A 19,452-nucleotide genomic window follows, 5' to 3' on the forward strand; every position below is an offset into this window, starting at 1 on the left:
AACCCTTATTAAAAGTGATTAATTGCATAATTATATGCTTGTATATGTAAGGATTATTTTTAGTACTAAGGGAACTGAGAAATATTGAAATTTCTAGTTATTGTTCTATAATAAGACATTAATAAGTTTACTCTTTCAAGAATCTGAAAATGTGTCATTTAGGATGGTAATGCATATACATAGATAAGTTTAATTTGGTATGCTATAGTTCAAACATTCTGGAATTTTTTTTTTTTTCTGTAAAGTCCTAGATAAAACATTTGATATATTTCTAGAGTTGAGCATCTTATTATAATTTCTTTTTAATAGGATGATAAAGGTATTGTTACCTGTTTGGAAGAAACTAGGCATGGTTTTGAAGATGGTGATTATGTAACATTTTCAGAAGTTCAGGGAATGGTTGAATTGAATGGATGCGAACCTAGAAAAGTTACCGTCTTTGGTAAATAAATTTCTACACAAGTCTTGTTAATTTTTAAAAATATTTGTTCTTAAATTTTTTTTTATTTCTGAATTTTCAGGACCTTACACATTTGGAATTGGTGACACATCTAATTTAAGTGATTATATAAGGGGTGGAGTGGCTACTCAAGTCAATATGCCAAAGAAAATAAGCTTTGTAAGTTTTTTGTTGTAATAGCTTTAAGTATTATATTTATAGTGAAATTTTCTCTAGTTGTATTTGACCTTTATCTTGTAAGCCAAATAAAAGAATTGAGCCAAATAAGCCATTTTTCCTTATTAGAGGTTGCTAACATATATGTGGAAATAAAAATTGTAGAGGAAGCCAACAATAATGTACAATTTCTATATTAGATAATTATTAAGAAAGTGACATTTTGCACTAATATACATTGCAAGTATCCATGGTGTCCTAGAAAGTAGCTTAAATCTCTTAATACATTTTATTGCTTACAAAAGTTTCATGTTAATAATATGTATGGCTATATAATATCAATTTTTATAAAATTCCAGAAGATTGAAACATTGGTTTGCGTAGATCTTTCACTTAGTGTTTAAAAGTTGGAAACATTTCATATTAAAATCAAATTTATTGGAAATGCTGATCAACAATAATCCCTTTGCTACGAATATTATATAAAATTATCAATTAATGTTTCTCGGAATTGTCTCGAGTATTTTTAATAAAAACTTAATGTGACATATGGCCTAAATCACATTGAACATTCTATCAAGGTAAACTATCTTCTCTTGTGTAAGTATAAAGTTATAAGTTACATAAATGTGAAATAAAACTTTCAACATTTAATTGATTTGGAAAATTTTGTTTTATTTCCAGTTCTTTAATTTCTCCAATTTTTTCCCCCTTTTAACAGAAAAGCTTCAAAGATTCAGTGGCTGAGCCAGAATTTATTATGTCTGATTTTGCCAAAATGGATCGACCTCCACAACTGCATCTGGCCTTCCAGGGTGTCCTCATGTTTAAACAAAAGAATAATCGTCTGCCAAGGCCTTGGAATGATGTAATCCTTATTTGATTAACATAAATTGATTGAATTAAATGTTCTACTAAAACAGCTAAGTTATAAATTCTTAGTAGTTATGATTTATGTATTAAATAGCTTGATTTAAATTTTTTATGTAATTTCATTTTAGGAAGATGCAACTGAATTTCTTTCTATTGTGAAAGAACTTAATGCCAAAATTAAAGAACCAGTTGAGCTGAATGAAGATCTTTTGCGTCGCTTTTCCTACATTTCTGAAGGTGATATCTGTCCCATGCAAGCAGTTATTGGTGGAATCACTGCTCAAGAAATAATGAAAGTGAGATTTTTCGTTATTGAAGAACATTTTCTTTTTTTTATTTCAATATACATTTATAAAATATCCCATTTTAAAAATCTGTAGTTACTTAATTTTTTCCTTATCATATTGCCAAATACATTTCTTTTTAGGCCTGCAGTGGAAAGTTTCACCCTATTGTTCAGTGGCTGTACTTTGATGCATTAGAATGTTTACCAGAAGAAGGTTCAGTAAATGAAGAATTAGCTCAACCAGTAAGATGAAATGCCATAAAAAAAATCTATTTATATTCAGAATATATTATTCTAGTTGCCTAACATTTCATATTTCTTTTAGATGGGATCTAGATACGATGGACAAATTGGTATATTTGGCAGGGATTTCCAGAAAAAACTTGCTAGTCTGAAGTATTTTGTGGTATGTTCCTATCTTTTACTTTAAATTGAATACAACTGCTTACTTGTATCCAAAAAAATAACAAGTATGTTCCTATTTGTAGGTTGGATCTGGTGCTATTGGATGTGAGCACTTGAAGAACATGGCTATGATGGGAATAGCTTCAGAACCAGAAGGGAAAATAATTATCACTGATATGGATCTTATTGAACGTTCCAATTTGAACAGGCAATTCTTATTTAGACCTTGGGATGTCGGCGTGAGTGTTAATACGTTTTTCTTGTTGTTTTTTATATACAATTTTGATTTCTTAAGTGTGTGACCAACATATCTAGCGCTAAAAAAAATATAACATAAGCAGAATTTTGTAATGGAAAATGTTAGTACCAATTCATAAGGAAAATATGAATATCAAATAAGGCATGGTAAGTCTTAAGAAACAAATATTTTTGTGGTTTAACTTTCTACAATAAGAAATTGAAAGTAGTTATGTATATTTCTAGAATTGGTGTACATTATTAAAAATGTTATTAACATTATTCAAAACATCATGTACTATATTTCTACTGGCAACTGACTTTCTATCCTCTAGATATTCATGCTTATCCTCTAAAAATCACAATTGTCCAATTTAGTTATGTTTAACTAAGAAATTGATTAGAGAATTCTTAGAAACTGAGAAATGGGTTTATTATATGTAATCTACTATAGACCTTGTTTAATGTAGAATAATTTCTGGTATTCCTACTGAAATGCAAAACTGCATCTGCTGGAGTCGCATTTGGGGACATATCTAGGGTAGAAAGTTTTCTAGCAGGATGTCTTGTAGAAAGATGCAGATCAAGCAATGAAGAATACAAGCTTTATTAATTTGTTTAAAATATCAGCCCAAACATCAATGGGAAAATCTTATCAGAATATGCATGTTTACGAGTTTTGAATTTATGTATTAATGCATTCTGTGTAAAATCTCCATGGGAATAAGGATTGGGACCAGTCAATTAATTCCGGTTGCAATCTAAAACAACATGCTTTATTGCCTCTAGACAAATTTTCCACACATGAAATTCACTGCAAAATTTGCTTTCTTTATACATTTGTCCCTTTAAATTGCTATTATAATTCTATTGGATGATATAAATTTTCCTTCTTGAGAGTGATGTTTGAAAACTAAATACCTTACCTTAAATTACCTTAAAAATTTCATAGAAAAGTTTTTACAAAATTCGCCTTTTTACTTGTTATGATAAAAATCAGACTATGTAAATTAATTAAATATTTATTGTAAAATGTCTTGTATCTAAATTTGATAATTACTTTAAAATTTATTTTGTAGATGTCTTTCTAAGTATACAATTTTTATGAATTTAACATCCACTGTTATATTTTTACGTTCAAAAATTATTGAAGAATAAATTCCTATGAAATGCACTTTTTCAAAATTTAATAAATTGTGCTGCTGGATTTTCAAATCCATTATTTTCTGGCTAATATATATTGAAAAAAAATGCTTTAAAAACTTTGCAGGAGATGAAATCTGTTGTTGCTGCAAAGGCAGTAACAAAAATGAATCCATCTGTAAATGTGGAAGCCCATCAAAATAGAGTTGGCCCAGAAACGGAAATGATTTATGATGATGATTTCTTTGAAAACTTGGATGGTGTTGCTAATGCTTTGGATAATATAGATGCTAGTAAGTTAATACATTTTAAAGTAATTTTTGCTTCAGATTCCTAGTATTTAAGATTTTTCAAAACTTCATTTTATAATTCAAATTAAAATATAATATGAATTATGAAAAAACTGTAAAAAATATATTTAAAAAATTACCTCTTACTTTTCTCGTTTTGATATTTTTGTGATAAAGTTGCCTTTTGTAGTTTTTTTATCAATCAAACCAAGAAAAATTGAAATTTGTTTCCATTTATATTTTGCATATAAGAAATTTGAATTGCTGGTGTTGACATCCAAGTAACATTTTTAGTGGTTTAAGGACAAATAGGACAAGTTTTAAAATGACAGAAATTTCTTGATGGCTCCATTTTACAAAATTTAAATTATTTGTTGCAGGAAAATATGTGCAATTATCTGAGGCCGAAATAATTAACCATGAGTCTTAGATTTTAAAATGGAAATATTTCTACGTAATTGTGAAGATTGTATTGCATGTGTTAGCAATATGATTGTGTTACTCACCTTTATTAATTGGCTTGTTTGCCTAAATATTAGCTATCCTGATTCTTAAACTAATAAAATATATCCCGTTTAAGACTTAAAGTACTAATTTAATGATAATAGATATGTCCACAAAGATAGTTTATAAGTTTTTATCAAAATAAATGCATTTTAATATTAGCCATTTTGAGTTAAAAATGATACTTGATCTAGTTTTATTGCTATAGGGAAAAGAGTATTAAAATATTTACAATTGAAAAAGGAATCAAGTTTTCAAAATTAATTTTTCAAAAGTTTTTAGTTACAGTAAAAAAATTGAATGTTGGAATTTTTTTTATATTGTGTATAAAGTACATGATTTCTGAGAATAAATTATAAAACTTCAAAGAACTTTTTTGTTGAAAAAAATTTAATAATGTGAAACAATTTAACGTTTATTCAATGGGTTTTAAAAAACATTTCTGCAAGTGTAACTTCTGTATGCAGTGCAGTCATTTAAACCTATTATTGCTTAAATGTATCAAAATCAAATTGATTTTCATTAATTTTTAATAAAAGAATTTCATTAAGGATTTGAACATAAAGCATAGGTTAGATTTCATTAAAATAATAGAAAGTATATTGCAAATCATTTTTTTTTTTAATATTCAATTTGAATAATTTTTTGAAATTATTCAAAATTAGTGTGGGGGGGAGCATAATAGTTAAGTTGGTTTAAAAAAGATATTTTTTTAGTTATAATAATGTAAAATTTATTTTTGAACAGTTATCTTTTTAGCAACTATAAAAAAACAGCATTTTTGCTCTAAAATTTTAAAAAAAATCTTAAATTGTATACTTCTTTTCTCTCAAGTATGATTACCTAAATATCTCTATATTCATCTGTCAAATGCCATTACATTTGCATGTTTTTTGTAAAGATACAAGTAAGTATATTATATTGATCATAAATACGTCAACTTTCAACCAATCTTTATCTCCCTATTTGTGATTCACCATAGTTTTAGAATTTCATCATTTGAAGATATTAAATTTGTAAAATGAGTTTAATAAAACTTGACCTCATAGGTAGTCTTCAAAAGAATCTGTATACCTGCCAATTTTTAAGATCATAATTTTTTTAAAATTGAATTATATTAATGTTTCTAAAAACTAGTTGTATTTGACAAGTTTTTTTTTTTTTTTTTTTTACCCAGATTGATTTTTATAGGCTGTTAAATGATCGATATTCAATGCATTTTTAAAATATTATCTTTATTAGATATGGCTAAAAAACATGCAATTGAATCATTTATTTCCAATCAAAATTTGTATGTTAATAAAAGTGTAAGCGAAAGTACTACTACAGAGTAAATGATTGGTAAAAAAAGCTTGGCTGGATGTTTTGATGGATGGCTTTGTATTCAGTCATAGCATTTAAAAATGTTATTAGATATTGTATTAAATTGAATTAGAAATTTTATTAAGATTAATGGATGAATATGTATAGAAATGAAATTGATATTGTTAGGGGGAAAATAAATTTTCTGAGTCTTAAGATAATATTAATACTATTTTTAAAAGAATTGTTATAGAAGTTATGATTATCAATGTCCAAGGATAAATCATAACGATTACCCATCTGGCAATGAATTAAATTATGTTTATGCTTGATTATTTTTTAATTTTGAAGCTTATTTCTTTTGTATCTTTTTTCCTCTGATTAAATGTACTTTTTATTGACATGGTAAGCTCTATTAACTAGCTGAGCTATAGCATTCAATGAAGCAGCAATTTGAATGGTTTATTAACATATGACTGATACCATTCAACATTAAGTAATATTGCTACATTCTTTAGTGCATTTGTGTTTTAATTTCATGAATTGCTTAAAGAACAATAATTTCTGCAAGTGAGGTTAACAAGAATAATCATGAATTCTGCTTATTGTAGGGATATTAATTCCTTATGTGTATTCTTTAGTTCCCTCAAATATTAGATTTTTACACAAATACCATTTGATTCTGCTAATTCATGATTATCCCTATGAAATCTTTGTGTGATAAAATAATTTAAACTGTCCATTTTCATTTTTAAGGAACCTACATGGATCGAAGGTGTGTCTACTATCGTAAACCCTTACTAGAATCTGGAACATTGGGAACTAAAGGAAATGTTCAAGTAGTAATTCCATTCCTTACTGAATCTTATGCTTCATCTCAAGACCCTCCAGAAAGATCCATCCCAATTTGTACTCTGAAGAACTTTCCTAATGCTATTGAGCATACATTGCAGGTGAAATATATTTCATGCTATTTGGCTCCAGCAAATTTTTGTTAATGAAATTTTATGATTTTGCATTTTGTTACAAATTGGAAGTTAACTTTAAAAATGTAAGGTGAAAACATAAATTCATTATGAAACTGCATTACTTCTGGTATGCATATTTTGTTAAATCGTTAATCATAAATTTTTCAGATCCATTGTACTATTTAAGGAGTTATACAAATTTTATTGATGTTATGGTAAATAATAACTTCAGAATCTGAGAGTTGTGGATTTGAAATCTGATTGCACAGAAGACTTACCTTGTATAAAAGGCTGGTGTTTAAATATATTAGTGTCAAATGATTGCCACTAATATGTGGAAGGCGGATGTTGGCTTGCATGTTGTGCTCACCTGATTATGGTTCAACGTTTTGAAGTCTGTGTGAAAATAACCCCCACATCCTATTTTGAATGGTCATTAATCTAATAAAACTGAATTATTCAGTTTCATCCAAATTTTTTTCATTTTAATAACCTGGATATGCTTGTTTCGAATCGAAGTGAATAAAATCTTGTCATTGCACTAAATTTTAGAACTAACTTAGCTTTACAGTTTTATAGGTAAATGTATACTTCTATCAAAGTTATGTATTATGATTATAATGAACTTTCTATTCATAGTGGGCAAGAGATGAATTTGAAGGATTATTTAAACAAGCTGCTGAAAATGCTCATGCATATCTTACGTAAGTTTGCAACATTTTTGGTGTTTTTATGCATGTACATAGAGTAGGAGTGAATATTAATTTTAATTGGTATATTTCAGTGATCCAACTTTTATGGAGCGTACATTGAAGCTTGCTGGCAACCAACCTGTAAGTATTTAGTATATTTTGAATAATTTAAAAACAAATTTTAAAAGTTAGAACATTAACATTTATATGAAGATTTTAATTAAAATTTCACGTTATATATAGATTTTTCTTATTTCTACAGCTGGAAGTCCTTGAAACTGTTAAGCGAGTTATTATTGATGATAGACCTGAATCATTTGAGCATTGTGTAATGTGGGCACGTCTCCATTGGGAAGAACAGTATCACAATCAGATCAGTCAACTGCTGTACAACTTCCCCCCAGACCAAGTAAGCTGTCAATTGAATTGAATTTTAAATGTTTTTTTGAAACTTTGTCAGATTATCTGCAGAGATTGGCTAATTGAAATGACATTTTCACATTATTAATTTTATATATATTGTAAAATTGCTGTTCTTTGTTTTTAATGTAAATGCTATTTAGTTTTATTTTTATATCATTTTAGTTAATTCTGCATTTTTTACTGTAATTTTGAATTTTTTGTGATGAGGGATTTGGTTTGTCATTATTCTAGGTTACTAGTACTGGTGCTCCTTTCTGGTCTGGACCAAAACGCTGTCCAAAACCTCTTAAATTTGATGTGAACAATGTAAGTCTTTTATTGATATATTCAGCTATACTTTCCATTGTGCTTATTTCACAATTAATTGTTACTCGTGTTAACTTATAACCAGTAAGGATCATAAGGAAAGCATTATATAATTTTATTCTGATCTTCTAAATTGATCTATCAAGAATGTTTGCTGTAGTTGGTATATTACTTTTATTCTACACACTTGAACAAAGATTTTTAATGAAATAAAAGAAATTTTCATTAAATTATTAATAATTTCAAATTAAAGACTGTAATCCATAGACTTTGGATCTGGTGATTAGTAGTTATCATATTGAACTTGACATTGAGAATATGATCTTAAGTATTTAATAAAAAAATTATTTACATTTTGTGATGAGGACGGTCTTTAGAAATTATATTCCATCAAGGAATTGAATAAGTACCTATATGCTTTTCGATGTAACGAATAATCTATACATGAGTATTGTAAATAGTTTCATTTTTATCCCAAATTAAAATGTTTTTTATTCAATGCAAGAATTTCATATTGAAGATTAAAATTATGTTTTAAAGTTAATTTTGGTAAAGTATGTTTAAGAAATTATTTAAATTTCTATGCATGTGTAATGTTTGAATTATAATTTCAGCCGTTGCATCTGGATTACATTGTTGCAGCAGCTAATCTACGAGCTTTTATGTATGGCCTTCCAGTCAATCGAGATCGAAAATATGTTGCAAATGTTGTTGATTCTGTAAAAGTACCAGAATTTATACCTAAATCGGGAGTTCGAATAGCAGTAACAGATTCTGAAGCTCAAGAAAATCATGCTACTGGTAAATATTAGCAGTTTATTTAGTCAAAATTTGAATGAAAGATTTATTATTAAGATGTACAATCTTATACTTTAAAAATACAATATATTTGAGTATATAAAGCTTAACAAAAAAGTTTCTTTTTATATTCTTATTGTTGTATTTTTGTTTCAGCTGATATGGATCGTTTATCACAACTGCAGAAAGAACTGCCCACTGCTGAAGAACTGAAGTCCTTGAATATTCAACCAATTGAATTTGAGAAAGATGATGATACAAACTTTCATATGGACTTTATTGTTGCAGCCTCTAATTTAAGAGCTGAAAATTATGGCATTGCTCCAGCTGATAGGCATAAGAGCAAATTAATTGCTGGAAAGATTATTCCAGCTATAGCTACTACAACTGCAATAGTTTCTGGCTTAGTTTGTCTGGAACTTATAAAGGTAATTATGCTGCTTGTTTTATAGGATATACATCGGGGGCGGAGATCCTCCAATGTATCAAAAAATGTTTTTATGAAAATATAGAGGTATTGATTATGTTAGGTGTAACTTGTTGTACCTGTAATATACAAGTTATGTGTTATGCTAAGACGAAAATGTTATGCAAGTCAAGATTAAACATTTATAAATTCATGCATTTAATTTTGCAGTATAAGTTGTAATTTTTCTTAGTATTCATAAGACTTTATAATTAGTTCTTTTTCTGATTAGTAGATGGAAAATGGTGTGACTGTCAAGTTCTGTTGTCAGCTATTGTAGAGAAATGAATTTGTTTTAGCATATATACAATTATTTTATTATTAACCATTTGCATTCAGAAAAGTAATTCGATGCATAATTCATCTAATAGGATGGTCTGTTAATATGCATATTAAATCCCTCCGAAAGATTAGGCTATATTCTTGTGTCGCTTTATAGTTTTTTTTATTAATCAAAATTAAATGATGTACCATCTTGAATGATTCTTGAGAAGAACCATCTGATAATTTGTGTATCATTTTATTCATAATTAAAATAGGTGATATGATTAAAGACACAAAGATATATTTTAAAATTAAGTTCAGCTTCACCATCTTTGTTGTGTATTTTAAGATGAAGCACTTAGAAGTGCATGTTTATTAAAACGACTTTTTTTGTTGTCAGTAATTGGAAAGGTCCCTGTTGTATGATAGTGCATCTTATTAAAAATCTGTTGATTATCTCTACTGCATTTGTACTCAATATTATGTTTAAATGAAAATATGTCAAATCATGTTATTAAACTCATGTTATGGATAGCTATTATAGGGAGACCAAACAATGAATAAGTATGTATTGAGTACCACATCTTGTCCAGAAATAGACCTAATCTGCAAACATTTTAAATAAGAATTCATTTTCAGTAAATTCCATAGAAATTTGTTTTATTGGAGCATGGAGATAGTTGATAGCTGTTTTTGTATACAATTTTCTATTTAAATTATGCAAGCTTAAAATAGTAGAATTAGCTCTTAATATAAGTATAATTAGCTCTTAATATTTTAAGTAAATCATATTTACAAAATATTGAGATTTCTATTTGTATTTCTCTCATGATAAAAAATTATAGATACACTGTTAATAAGAATGTAACCTATTTTGCTTTCATAATGCTTGTGTGTATCAGTATGTTCCCTAAAACTCAATAATGTAAAATTTTGCAACTTTAACTTATATTTAAGAAAATGGATATCGTAAGTTAATTACAATGTGAAAAGTCTTCCTTTTCAAATTAGAAAAATAGGATCATTAACCATTTAGCCATCTTCTATAGATGCTATTATTGTCTTCCCTTATTAGTAATGAATGACCCTATCATTTGTGTGTGATATAATATGAATAAGATATATTATCTTTGTAAAGGTCTGAGACTTGCTGAAGTTTAATGAAGGGAGAAATCTAATAGCTTTGTAATATAATGCTATGTATAAATTTTTAGAAGTAAGAAATCTACTGGTACAGCATTTGTACTACTCTTAACTTATTAATTCCCAAATTTAAAGTACAGATTTAGCTAAATTTAAATTGTATTTTAAAAAAAAACAAGGGGAAAAGGTTGAAAGACGTTTTTAAAGAATTATGCTTGTATAAAATGGATTACCTGCACTTCTAGAAATATTAAGTCTTCAAAATATAAAAAATAGATATATTTTTTTTAAATAAGCTGCTTTGGAACTGAAAAAGCTTTTTTATAAATGGTTAAGTTTTTGAAGGGTATATTAGGGGTGAAAATATTAGATTTATTTAACTTATTGGCAGCTTTGCTCCAATTTTATTTCCAAATATTTTGAAAATGGTCAGTTTTTCATAACATCAATAGTTTATAGTATTCTGAAGTGTTGTTATTGTCAGATTTTAAAAAGGTGTAATAAAATATGAAAATGATCTTTAGTCAAGATAATAAGCTTGGTTTTAATGTTAAATAACTAATAATTATTTTAATTATGAACTTGTAATTTGATTTTGATTTATTATGAAATCAGATTTAGAAATAGTTTAAGTTTGTAATTCCAGCAGTCAAAAAATTTTTTTAGGATTGTTGACAAATTTGAATGTGAATTTTAAATATATTGTTTAAACAGCTAATGTAAAAAGTAATTGTTCTAAGCTTTAAAGATAAATTTTCTTCCTTAAGTAGGTAAGAAATGAAACCTCGTACATAAAGTGAACTGTAGGAAACTTCTAAATTCTTATAAAAACTCATAAAAGGGAGTATCTTTCTTTCCCCCCTCCCCTTTAGAACAACTTTATATTATAAATGAACTCTTGTATATTTAACAAATCTTCAAGAATATAAGCATGTGAAATATAAATTGATGTTGAAGGGATTGATTTAAGGGATTTAAAATTGTCAGGATTTCATTAGCATATTTCATTGTCTCTTTAATCACATGCTTATTAACTTTTTGAAGCGCACAAACATAAATTTCTGAATTTTTAAAAATTATGTAATTTACATGTTTAGGGTTAAAGGAAAGAGAAAATGCCTTTAAAAAATATTTATAGTGGACTGCACGACAGGGGAGGGGGGTCACTGGAGTACCACCAATACATACGATATATTCTTCTTATGACTAATAAATACTTTTTAATTTATTTTGTAACACAATTCATTATTTATGCAAATACTAAAATATACAATATTATCAATGAAAAATTCACAATTGCAAGTTTTTTATGTGGCATTTAGACTTTAAATGCAATCAATACTATATTAAAGTTATGAAGAAACATATTTAAATTAATCATTTAAAATTAAGAAAATTATGCTATATTAAAAAATATATTTAACATCTCCATACTGTGGTTGCTTGCTAATACAAGAAGAACGCAACTGAAAAATGTAAATTTCAACCATCCAATTCCTATAAACCTTATTCAAATGTAAATAAATTCCTTGCCCACAACCCCCCCCCCCCATAAATTATCAGTCACTTAACTAAGAGGGTCAGGTGAAGGAAAAAGAGATTTATTTTCCTAAAGTGTTTTAAGTGGTAGAGAATGGCATGCTGTAGGTGTGTGGTGGTATGTCTCTGAAACCACCTAAAAGGATGTCAAGTACAAAGAACTTTTCTTTCGCTATTTGATTTGAAAAAACGTGTATGTTGTAGACAGGTTTTGTTAAACAAATTTATGGAGGTATTTTGAATTTGTTTATTTTTTGCTTGATAAAAAAAAATTAAATTGAAAGTATTGAGAAAAAGCATTAAAAATTCTTTTTTTTTGTGTGTGTGTGTGTGTGTGTGTGTGTGTGTGTGTATGCAAGAGGGCGATTAACTAGTGTGCTGACATCTATAGACAATTATTAGTTAGAACATTATTTTACAGCCTGTTTTGATCAAAAACCGTGTCTAAAGAAATAATTTTTATAAAGTGGTGGTTTCACTGTGATGATGTTAACCACATCTAAGGGTTAATCAATATTTTCATTATCCTGCTTTCCTCAGATCAAGTGATTTGCATGATAATGATTGCATTTGTGCATCACATGATTTTAAAAATTTGGAAAGTTATTTTAAACAGAAACTGTAGTCGAAGCAGAGGAATGGAATTGTTCAGAATTTATTGTAATTAGTATGTTTATAATTTTGATGTCTAAATGGAAATTGTATTGCAAATTGATTCTTATAATTTAGATCTGTGATTGGACTGACTAACCCATATACGCTATTAACACCTTCAGTAAAAAAGTGCTTGCAAAGATACAATTTTATCAATGATGGATTTCTAATTAGACTACTGGGCTGAAAGGGGAGCACTGTAAACTATAATTAAATTCTTATCTGTTTCATTGTTATTCATAGTTATTACTGTACTTTTGAACCTTGAGCTTCTATTTAAGTGATATGTACAAATTGTCTGCTGAACAATCAAGTCATAATTAATGGCATGTACTTATTTATTCACAAAGATACTGAAATATTAACCTAAAATCATTAGCATGTCAAATTTAAATGACTAGTTTGTTGAACAACAGACCTCGTAATATGCTCTGCTTAAGACTACAAAAAACAAAAAATCTGCTACAAGTGAGATATATCCTAGAATAAAATATTCAACTTCAAGATGCAATGGATTTAAACTTTAGGATTTTGTTTTGTATGTTTTGAAATTTATTTTACAAATAATGCATCTTTTTCCCCTTATGAGAAATATTGACATTTAATTATTTGTAGTTGGTTCAAGGACACAAGAAATTAGAATCATACAAAAATGGTTTCATCAATCTTGCATTGCCATTTTTTGCATTTTCTGAACCTCTGCCTGCTCCAAAACAAAAGGTAATTTTTGTCTTTTTAAATTTGAATATCATTTTGAGTTACATTTCATATAATTTTTGAGATAATAATTAGTTGAAATTATTGTTTATAAAAAATATTTTTGCCCTTTTTTTTTTTTTTTTTTTTTTTTTTTTTTTTAACTTCCTTTAAATTTGAAAAATCCTGTATATTATGTATTTTGAATAAAAAATATAGATTGCTGATGTGATTGAAAACTTAAAATGAATATGTGCATCAATATCTATTACTTAATAAATCTTTAAAATTTATATAAGTAAGAAAAGTTGGTTGTGCAACACTATATTAAATTATTTTAGTTGTTTCGTAATAGAAATGATGATTCTTAAACTGATATTAGAAATTTTTATTTGGAATTATTACTTTTAAAGAAAAGTTTACCTTAATATTATTTTTGAATTTATTTATTGATAAATCTTTTTTACTGCAAAACTTCTTTCTTTTTTATATTCTAAACATCAAACTTTTCTTTTTAGTATTATGAAAATGAATTTACTTTGTGGGATCGGTTTGAAGTTACTGGTGAGATGACATTAAGAGACTTCCTAAATTATTTCAAAGTAAGATGAGGTTTTCTATATTGTTGTATTTTTTAATGGAAAATCATGATATTTTGATAAATATGTTTATTTTCTATTTAGACTGAACATAATTTAGAGATCACTATGTTGTCTCAAGGAGTTTGTATGTTGTACTCATTCTTCCTTCAGGAGCCTAAGCGGAGGGAAAGATTAGATTTGAAGTGAGCTTACTTTATACTTATCAATTTTTTAATTATGATTCATAGTAAGAATATTTATTATTAATTAGAATTTTTTTTAATGATTTCATGTGTTTTGTTGGCTATCTAAAAATCCATTAATATTTCTGTCCCTATTTCTAAATCTGTTTCAAAAATACATCAAGTATTATGGCCATCATACTTATAGTTCAAAATTTGGATGAATTTGTTTTTTTTTAAACCTTGGAAAAAGCAGTTTTTGCAGTTATATCATATTTAATGAGCAGGATCAGTGCCTAGACTTTTTTCCTCCAACTCTTGTCAAATTTTACAAAAATGAAACATTACTTGATAATTAAGTAATCTGGTTGAAAATAATTGTCTAGCTGATACTAATAAAACTTGTGAAATAGTTATCCAAATTTATGTACTATCCACAGTTTTAGAAATCTTGAATAATAACCAAACATTTTAGGTACGGTTCATTATCTAAATCAGTTCTAAATTTTTAATCAAATTAATGAATTGGAAGAAGTTTATATACTATGAAAACATTCAAAAAGTTTATGAAGTCTGAAAATCTGTTTTACCCTTTATTTAAATGAAAATTGTATATAAATATAATTTTAGATGCATTTAAAAGATTTTTATGGATTTTAATTAAAAAATATTTGGGTAATGCAGATTAATTATTTGTTTCATTCTGGGTCATTTTTATTTCCAGGTGTAAGATGATGTTAAGAGCATACTTTTATTCTATTTGTTGGCCTCAATGTATGAATTTGTAATGTTCCAGCGACTAATAAATGAAATACATGATTGAAATAAATACAATACATGATTGAAATAAATACAATATAACATCAAAAGTAATGAATTATAATTTGAGAAAGCTGGATAATTAAAAGAAATAAAACGACTTTCTGTGTCAATCTATTAAAAATCTGCATTATTATGTGAAAGATATTGGGTTTTTGAAGTAGACGATAAGATAAGTATTAGCTGGGAAAAAATAGAAAATTAATTCAAGTATTAAACATTTTTAATTTTAACTGTCCTCTACCAATGGAAAATAGTGTACTTTTAGGTATGTACCTAAAATATATTTGATTAGATATTTGTTGATATTTTTTTTCATTTAAATGAATTTGTAAAAACATGTTTGCTACACTAGGAAGATTTAGTTATTTAAATACTGATTTTTCTTTTCTTTTTCAGTATGAGTGAAGTAGTGAAGAGAGTCTCGAAGCGTAAAATAGAACCCTATGTAAAAGCTTTAGTATTTGAATTGTGTTGTAATGATGCAGATGGTGGTGATGTAGAAGTTCCATATGTTAGGTACACTCTGCCGCAACCAATGAGTGAATAGTGCAGTTTCTAATTCAGAAAAAGTATGTGAAATCTGGACCTAAACATTCAGTTTTGATCTATTAATAAATAGTTCATAAAAGCAAAGGTCTTCAATTACGTTGGTTCTGCACAATTATAACAATGTTTTTTTATTGTAGTAAAGTTTAATCAAATTATATTGTTTTATCAAATCTTTTTCTCCTGTGCATCAATTTAAGTTAAAATTGCAAATAAAATAAAATAAAAGGATTTATTTGAAGAACTTTTTGAGAGCTATATTTTTAAATATGCAATTTGAAGTAATTCATATTTTGCAAAGTTAAACATATTCTTTTACTGTTTGTATCAAATGCTTTTCTCATTTTAGTGCTTATAATTTTTTAATGCTATTAGTTCTTGTCATGTATTTCTAATGCCTTATTTTTTTTTTTTTTTTAATCCCACGTACTCAAATTTTATTTTATTTGTGTTGTTTTGGTTAAATTTTATTGCATTACATTAAATTTTTGAAAACTTGGAATGGTTCATTACAATTTAAAATACTAAGGGCCATTTCATTGCAATGGAATCTCAATTGCTCTCTGCAAAATTTCTAGAGCAATGAATGAACATGTTCTCACTTGTAAATAAATTTAAACAATATCTTTGATTGGTAACATTTAATCACATTAATTTTTCATGTGTCTGCAATGTATAATTTTTTAAAATGAAAGTGCTTACTCTTGAAAAAAAATTTTGTAGGAAGTGTGGTGGTATTTGGATCTAGAACATGAAACTTTTATCTTCATAAGTCTTTTTTTTTTTTTTTTTTTTTTAATTAACTAATTTAGTTTTTTTAATTCATTATATTGGTTTAGAAATTTATTTCTTTTTCAGATTTTAATTTTTCCATTATTTATTAAGATGTAGCTGTTTTTCAAATTTTCTTGCCTGTTGATTTTTTTCTGTTAAATTATTAGTATTAATGTTAAAATGCTTTAATTTGTAAATAAATGTGAAAAAGAAAAAAAATTTTTTTTTTTTTTTTCTTTCTTCCTCCCTGTCTTAAACAAAAATGCAATCCTAAGTAATGATTCTTTCCATGTTGATTTTTTTAACTGTAGAAAGGTTAATATTTCAGGTAAAAAAGTTATTTATTATTAAAAAATACTTGTATTTATGTATTTGTTTAGTACAGATTTATTAATTTTCACAAAAAATAACTTGTTATATTATAAATTTCATATTATAAGTTGGCAATTTTTATTATTTGAATGCATCTTACAAAGTAACCCCCCCCCCCAAAAAAAAAAATTTTAATTGCTACCTAATATTAATATGCAGTTTCTCATTTAATTCCTAGTACAGTATATTGAAAGTGGAGCCAGTAATAAATTAATATCGTAAGCAAGATAAACTTCTAGTTTGTATGCGAAATCAATTTATTCATTGATGTTAATGTTACTTATTTTTATTTTTTAATTTTATGAATATTTCCAGTTTCTAATTGTTATAAAAAAATTTTTGTAGGTTGCTGAAACTTCTGGAGTTTAACATACATGTGGATTTGTAACTGAAAACAGGATTCTTTGGTTTCTAATATAACTGTTCCTGTGGAAGTGTGGATAATTAATATTTTTGTCAAGCTTATCATCTTTTATATCCACCAAATTTTATATTTATTTCCATGCTTATTTATGCGGCTAGTTTTGGCCGACTATTTTGAAAATTTTGTGTTGCAGTAACTCGAAGTCAATAAACTTTTCATCTTTTTTACTAATTTCTTATTTCATTTGATTCACTTTTTTCATAGATAATTTGTCTTAAAGTTTCATATATTACAAGTTTTATTATTATTAAGTATAATAGTTCACATTGAGTTGAATGCTATGATTTTAGTTTAAAAAATCATCACGAGATTTATCGAGTCCTAATCATCTGGCCATGTTTAAACATTGCAATGTCATATTCCAAAATAATTGACTTATTGCTCCAAGATCTGAAGCTGAGAAAGAGCCATGGGGCAATCACTCAATTAGTGATATTCAAAATATAACTTGGCAAATTTTAATCATAGAAATGAAAGGTTTAAGTATTACTGTGTTGATACTATTATGACCTATTGTTAATTGGTCTAAGGAAATTGTATAAAAATTTAAATTTCATAATTCCTTTAATGGTATATTTATTGACTCCAACAAAACATATAATCCTTCCCATCATTTATAGCATTGCTAAAATTGAGCAGTTGCTTTTTGAATGTAGTTAGATACTAGGTATTGGACCATGATTTGATGGAACATCTTTTATATAGTGTCTTATAACAATTCTAAATTCTTCTGTTTGCATTTGAAAGATCTATCAAACAGTGTTTAATATACTTAAATTCTAATTCTTGGCACACATAATAAACAAAGTAAATTTGCCGAGTGCACTAGGTAGGGTCAAAAGGCTCCTTCTAGAGAGATTCTGAATTTATATAATGGGGCAATTCTAATGATATATAAAAATATGTTGCATCGATTTTGGAATGTGCTTAGACATCTCAACTTGTTAAATAGGTATGATAAAATATATCAGTAAGAAACTAGTTGAATAAATTGATAACCCAATTAATAGGTTGAATCTTATAAGAAAAAGAATGTAAATGCAAAGTGATATTTAAAGTCATAATCATTTTACAAATCTTGGTTTTTATTTTAGTTATATTAATGTCCCACTTTTGAAGCAACGGTAGGACTATTTTGGGACGGACTTCGTAATTTTGAACCACAGACAGGTAATGAGGAGGATACCTGAGCTGGCACCCCCATCTCCAAGCTTCCATACCACACTAGTAAGAGGGTGTTTGACCCCCAATGGATTTCACGTGCACCAGACCCGCTTATGAAGTTATCTTTTGTTGTTAATGCAATTTACTCATACTTTGGTTAGGAAAAGCACATAGCAGCATTTTTTTTTTTTTTTTTTTTTTTTTTTTGTAATTGCTGGTTGTCCTAAATTGATCACTATATTTCTTTCCAAATAAAGGAAGCATCAAGTATTTTTATACGTTTTATGTATCAATTTGCAAGAAAAGGTATAAAATGATACAAATATAGTATAGATAGCAGGTTAGGTATTAAAATGATACAAATTGTCCAATTCAGGGGTGCAATTATTCTTTCGCTTTTCTTGGTCTTATCTTTTTTTCTGTAGTTCAGTTGTATAAAAAAGGCACTATTTTGGATATAAAATGGACTGAAATCTCTATATGCATTCATGTAAATTCTGAATCTACATGAATTTAGGAGCAATAGTGTAAAGGAAGTATCGTTCAATGCTGCTAAATTTTAAAGAAATATTTTTCTGACAAAGAAAGAAAAAAAAATTAAGTCCCAGTTTGCAAATTTCTTCCACATCTGAATCTTGTACCCAAAGATCCTTATTGTACCAAAATGATTGATGCTCAAATATAAACTGAGATTTGTCTATTCAGCCGTGTTCATGAAAGACCTGTTAAAAAAGCAAAGCCTGTGTCTGAGATATGTAAAGGCCAAATGGGCATTAAAAAAATTTTCTTAAAATCTGGTGGTGAGATATATTTATAGCAAAATATTGGCTTTCTTCTCTCTCTCTCTTTTTTTTTTTTTTTTTTTTTTTTTGTCCCTCCAATCCTATATACATTTAAATTTGTCTTGGATAATACATAGGAAATCTTGCTTAATGAGCATAATTCGCTCCCAAATCTTATTTGTAATGCAAAATAGTTTTTT

General features: G+C 27.0%; 1 protein-coding gene across 2 annotated transcripts in view; it reads left to right on the forward strand.

Annotated features, from left to right (window-relative positions):
* Positions 1–17,477, forward strand: part of LOC129965470 (ubiquitin-like modifier-activating enzyme 1) — a 37,346-nt gene extending 19,869 nt beyond the window's left edge. For both annotated transcript variants that reach the window (XM_056079364.1, XM_056079365.1), the window contains exons 7-26: positions 310–442; positions 522–619; positions 1,338–1,484; positions 1,618–1,785; positions 1,917–2,018; positions 2,101–2,181; positions 2,264–2,419; positions 3,688–3,853; positions 6,413–6,609; positions 7,264–7,328; positions 7,409–7,457; positions 7,579–7,725; positions 7,971–8,045; positions 8,660–8,846; positions 9,000–9,271; positions 13,525–13,629; positions 14,124–14,207; positions 14,289–14,389; positions 15,587–15,759; positions 17,228–17,477. In XM_056079364.1, coding sequence (XP_055935339.1) covers positions 310–442; positions 522–619; positions 1,338–1,484; positions 1,618–1,785; positions 1,917–2,018; positions 2,101–2,181; positions 2,264–2,419; positions 3,688–3,853; positions 6,413–6,609; positions 7,264–7,328; positions 7,409–7,457; positions 7,579–7,725; positions 7,971–8,045; positions 8,660–8,846; positions 9,000–9,271; positions 13,525–13,629; positions 14,124–14,207; positions 14,289–14,389; positions 15,587–15,737 — 2,484 coding nt within the window. In that variant the 3' untranslated portion in view covers positions 15,738–15,759; positions 17,228–17,477. The remainder of the gene's footprint in view (positions 1–309; positions 443–521; positions 620–1,337; positions 1,485–1,617; positions 1,786–1,916; positions 2,019–2,100; positions 2,182–2,263; positions 2,420–3,687; positions 3,854–6,412; positions 6,610–7,263; positions 7,329–7,408; positions 7,458–7,578; positions 7,726–7,970; positions 8,046–8,659; positions 8,847–8,999; positions 9,272–13,524; positions 13,630–14,123; positions 14,208–14,288; positions 14,390–15,586; positions 15,760–17,227) is intronic.
* The last annotated feature ends 1,975 nt before the right edge of the window (positions 17,478–19,452 follow it).

Source organism: Argiope bruennichi, chromosome 4, assembly GCF_947563725.1.
Source record: "Argiope bruennichi chromosome 4, qqArgBrue1.1, whole genome shotgun sequence".
NCBI classification, from domain to species: domain Eukaryota; kingdom Metazoa; phylum Arthropoda; class Arachnida; order Araneae; family Araneidae; genus Argiope; species Argiope bruennichi.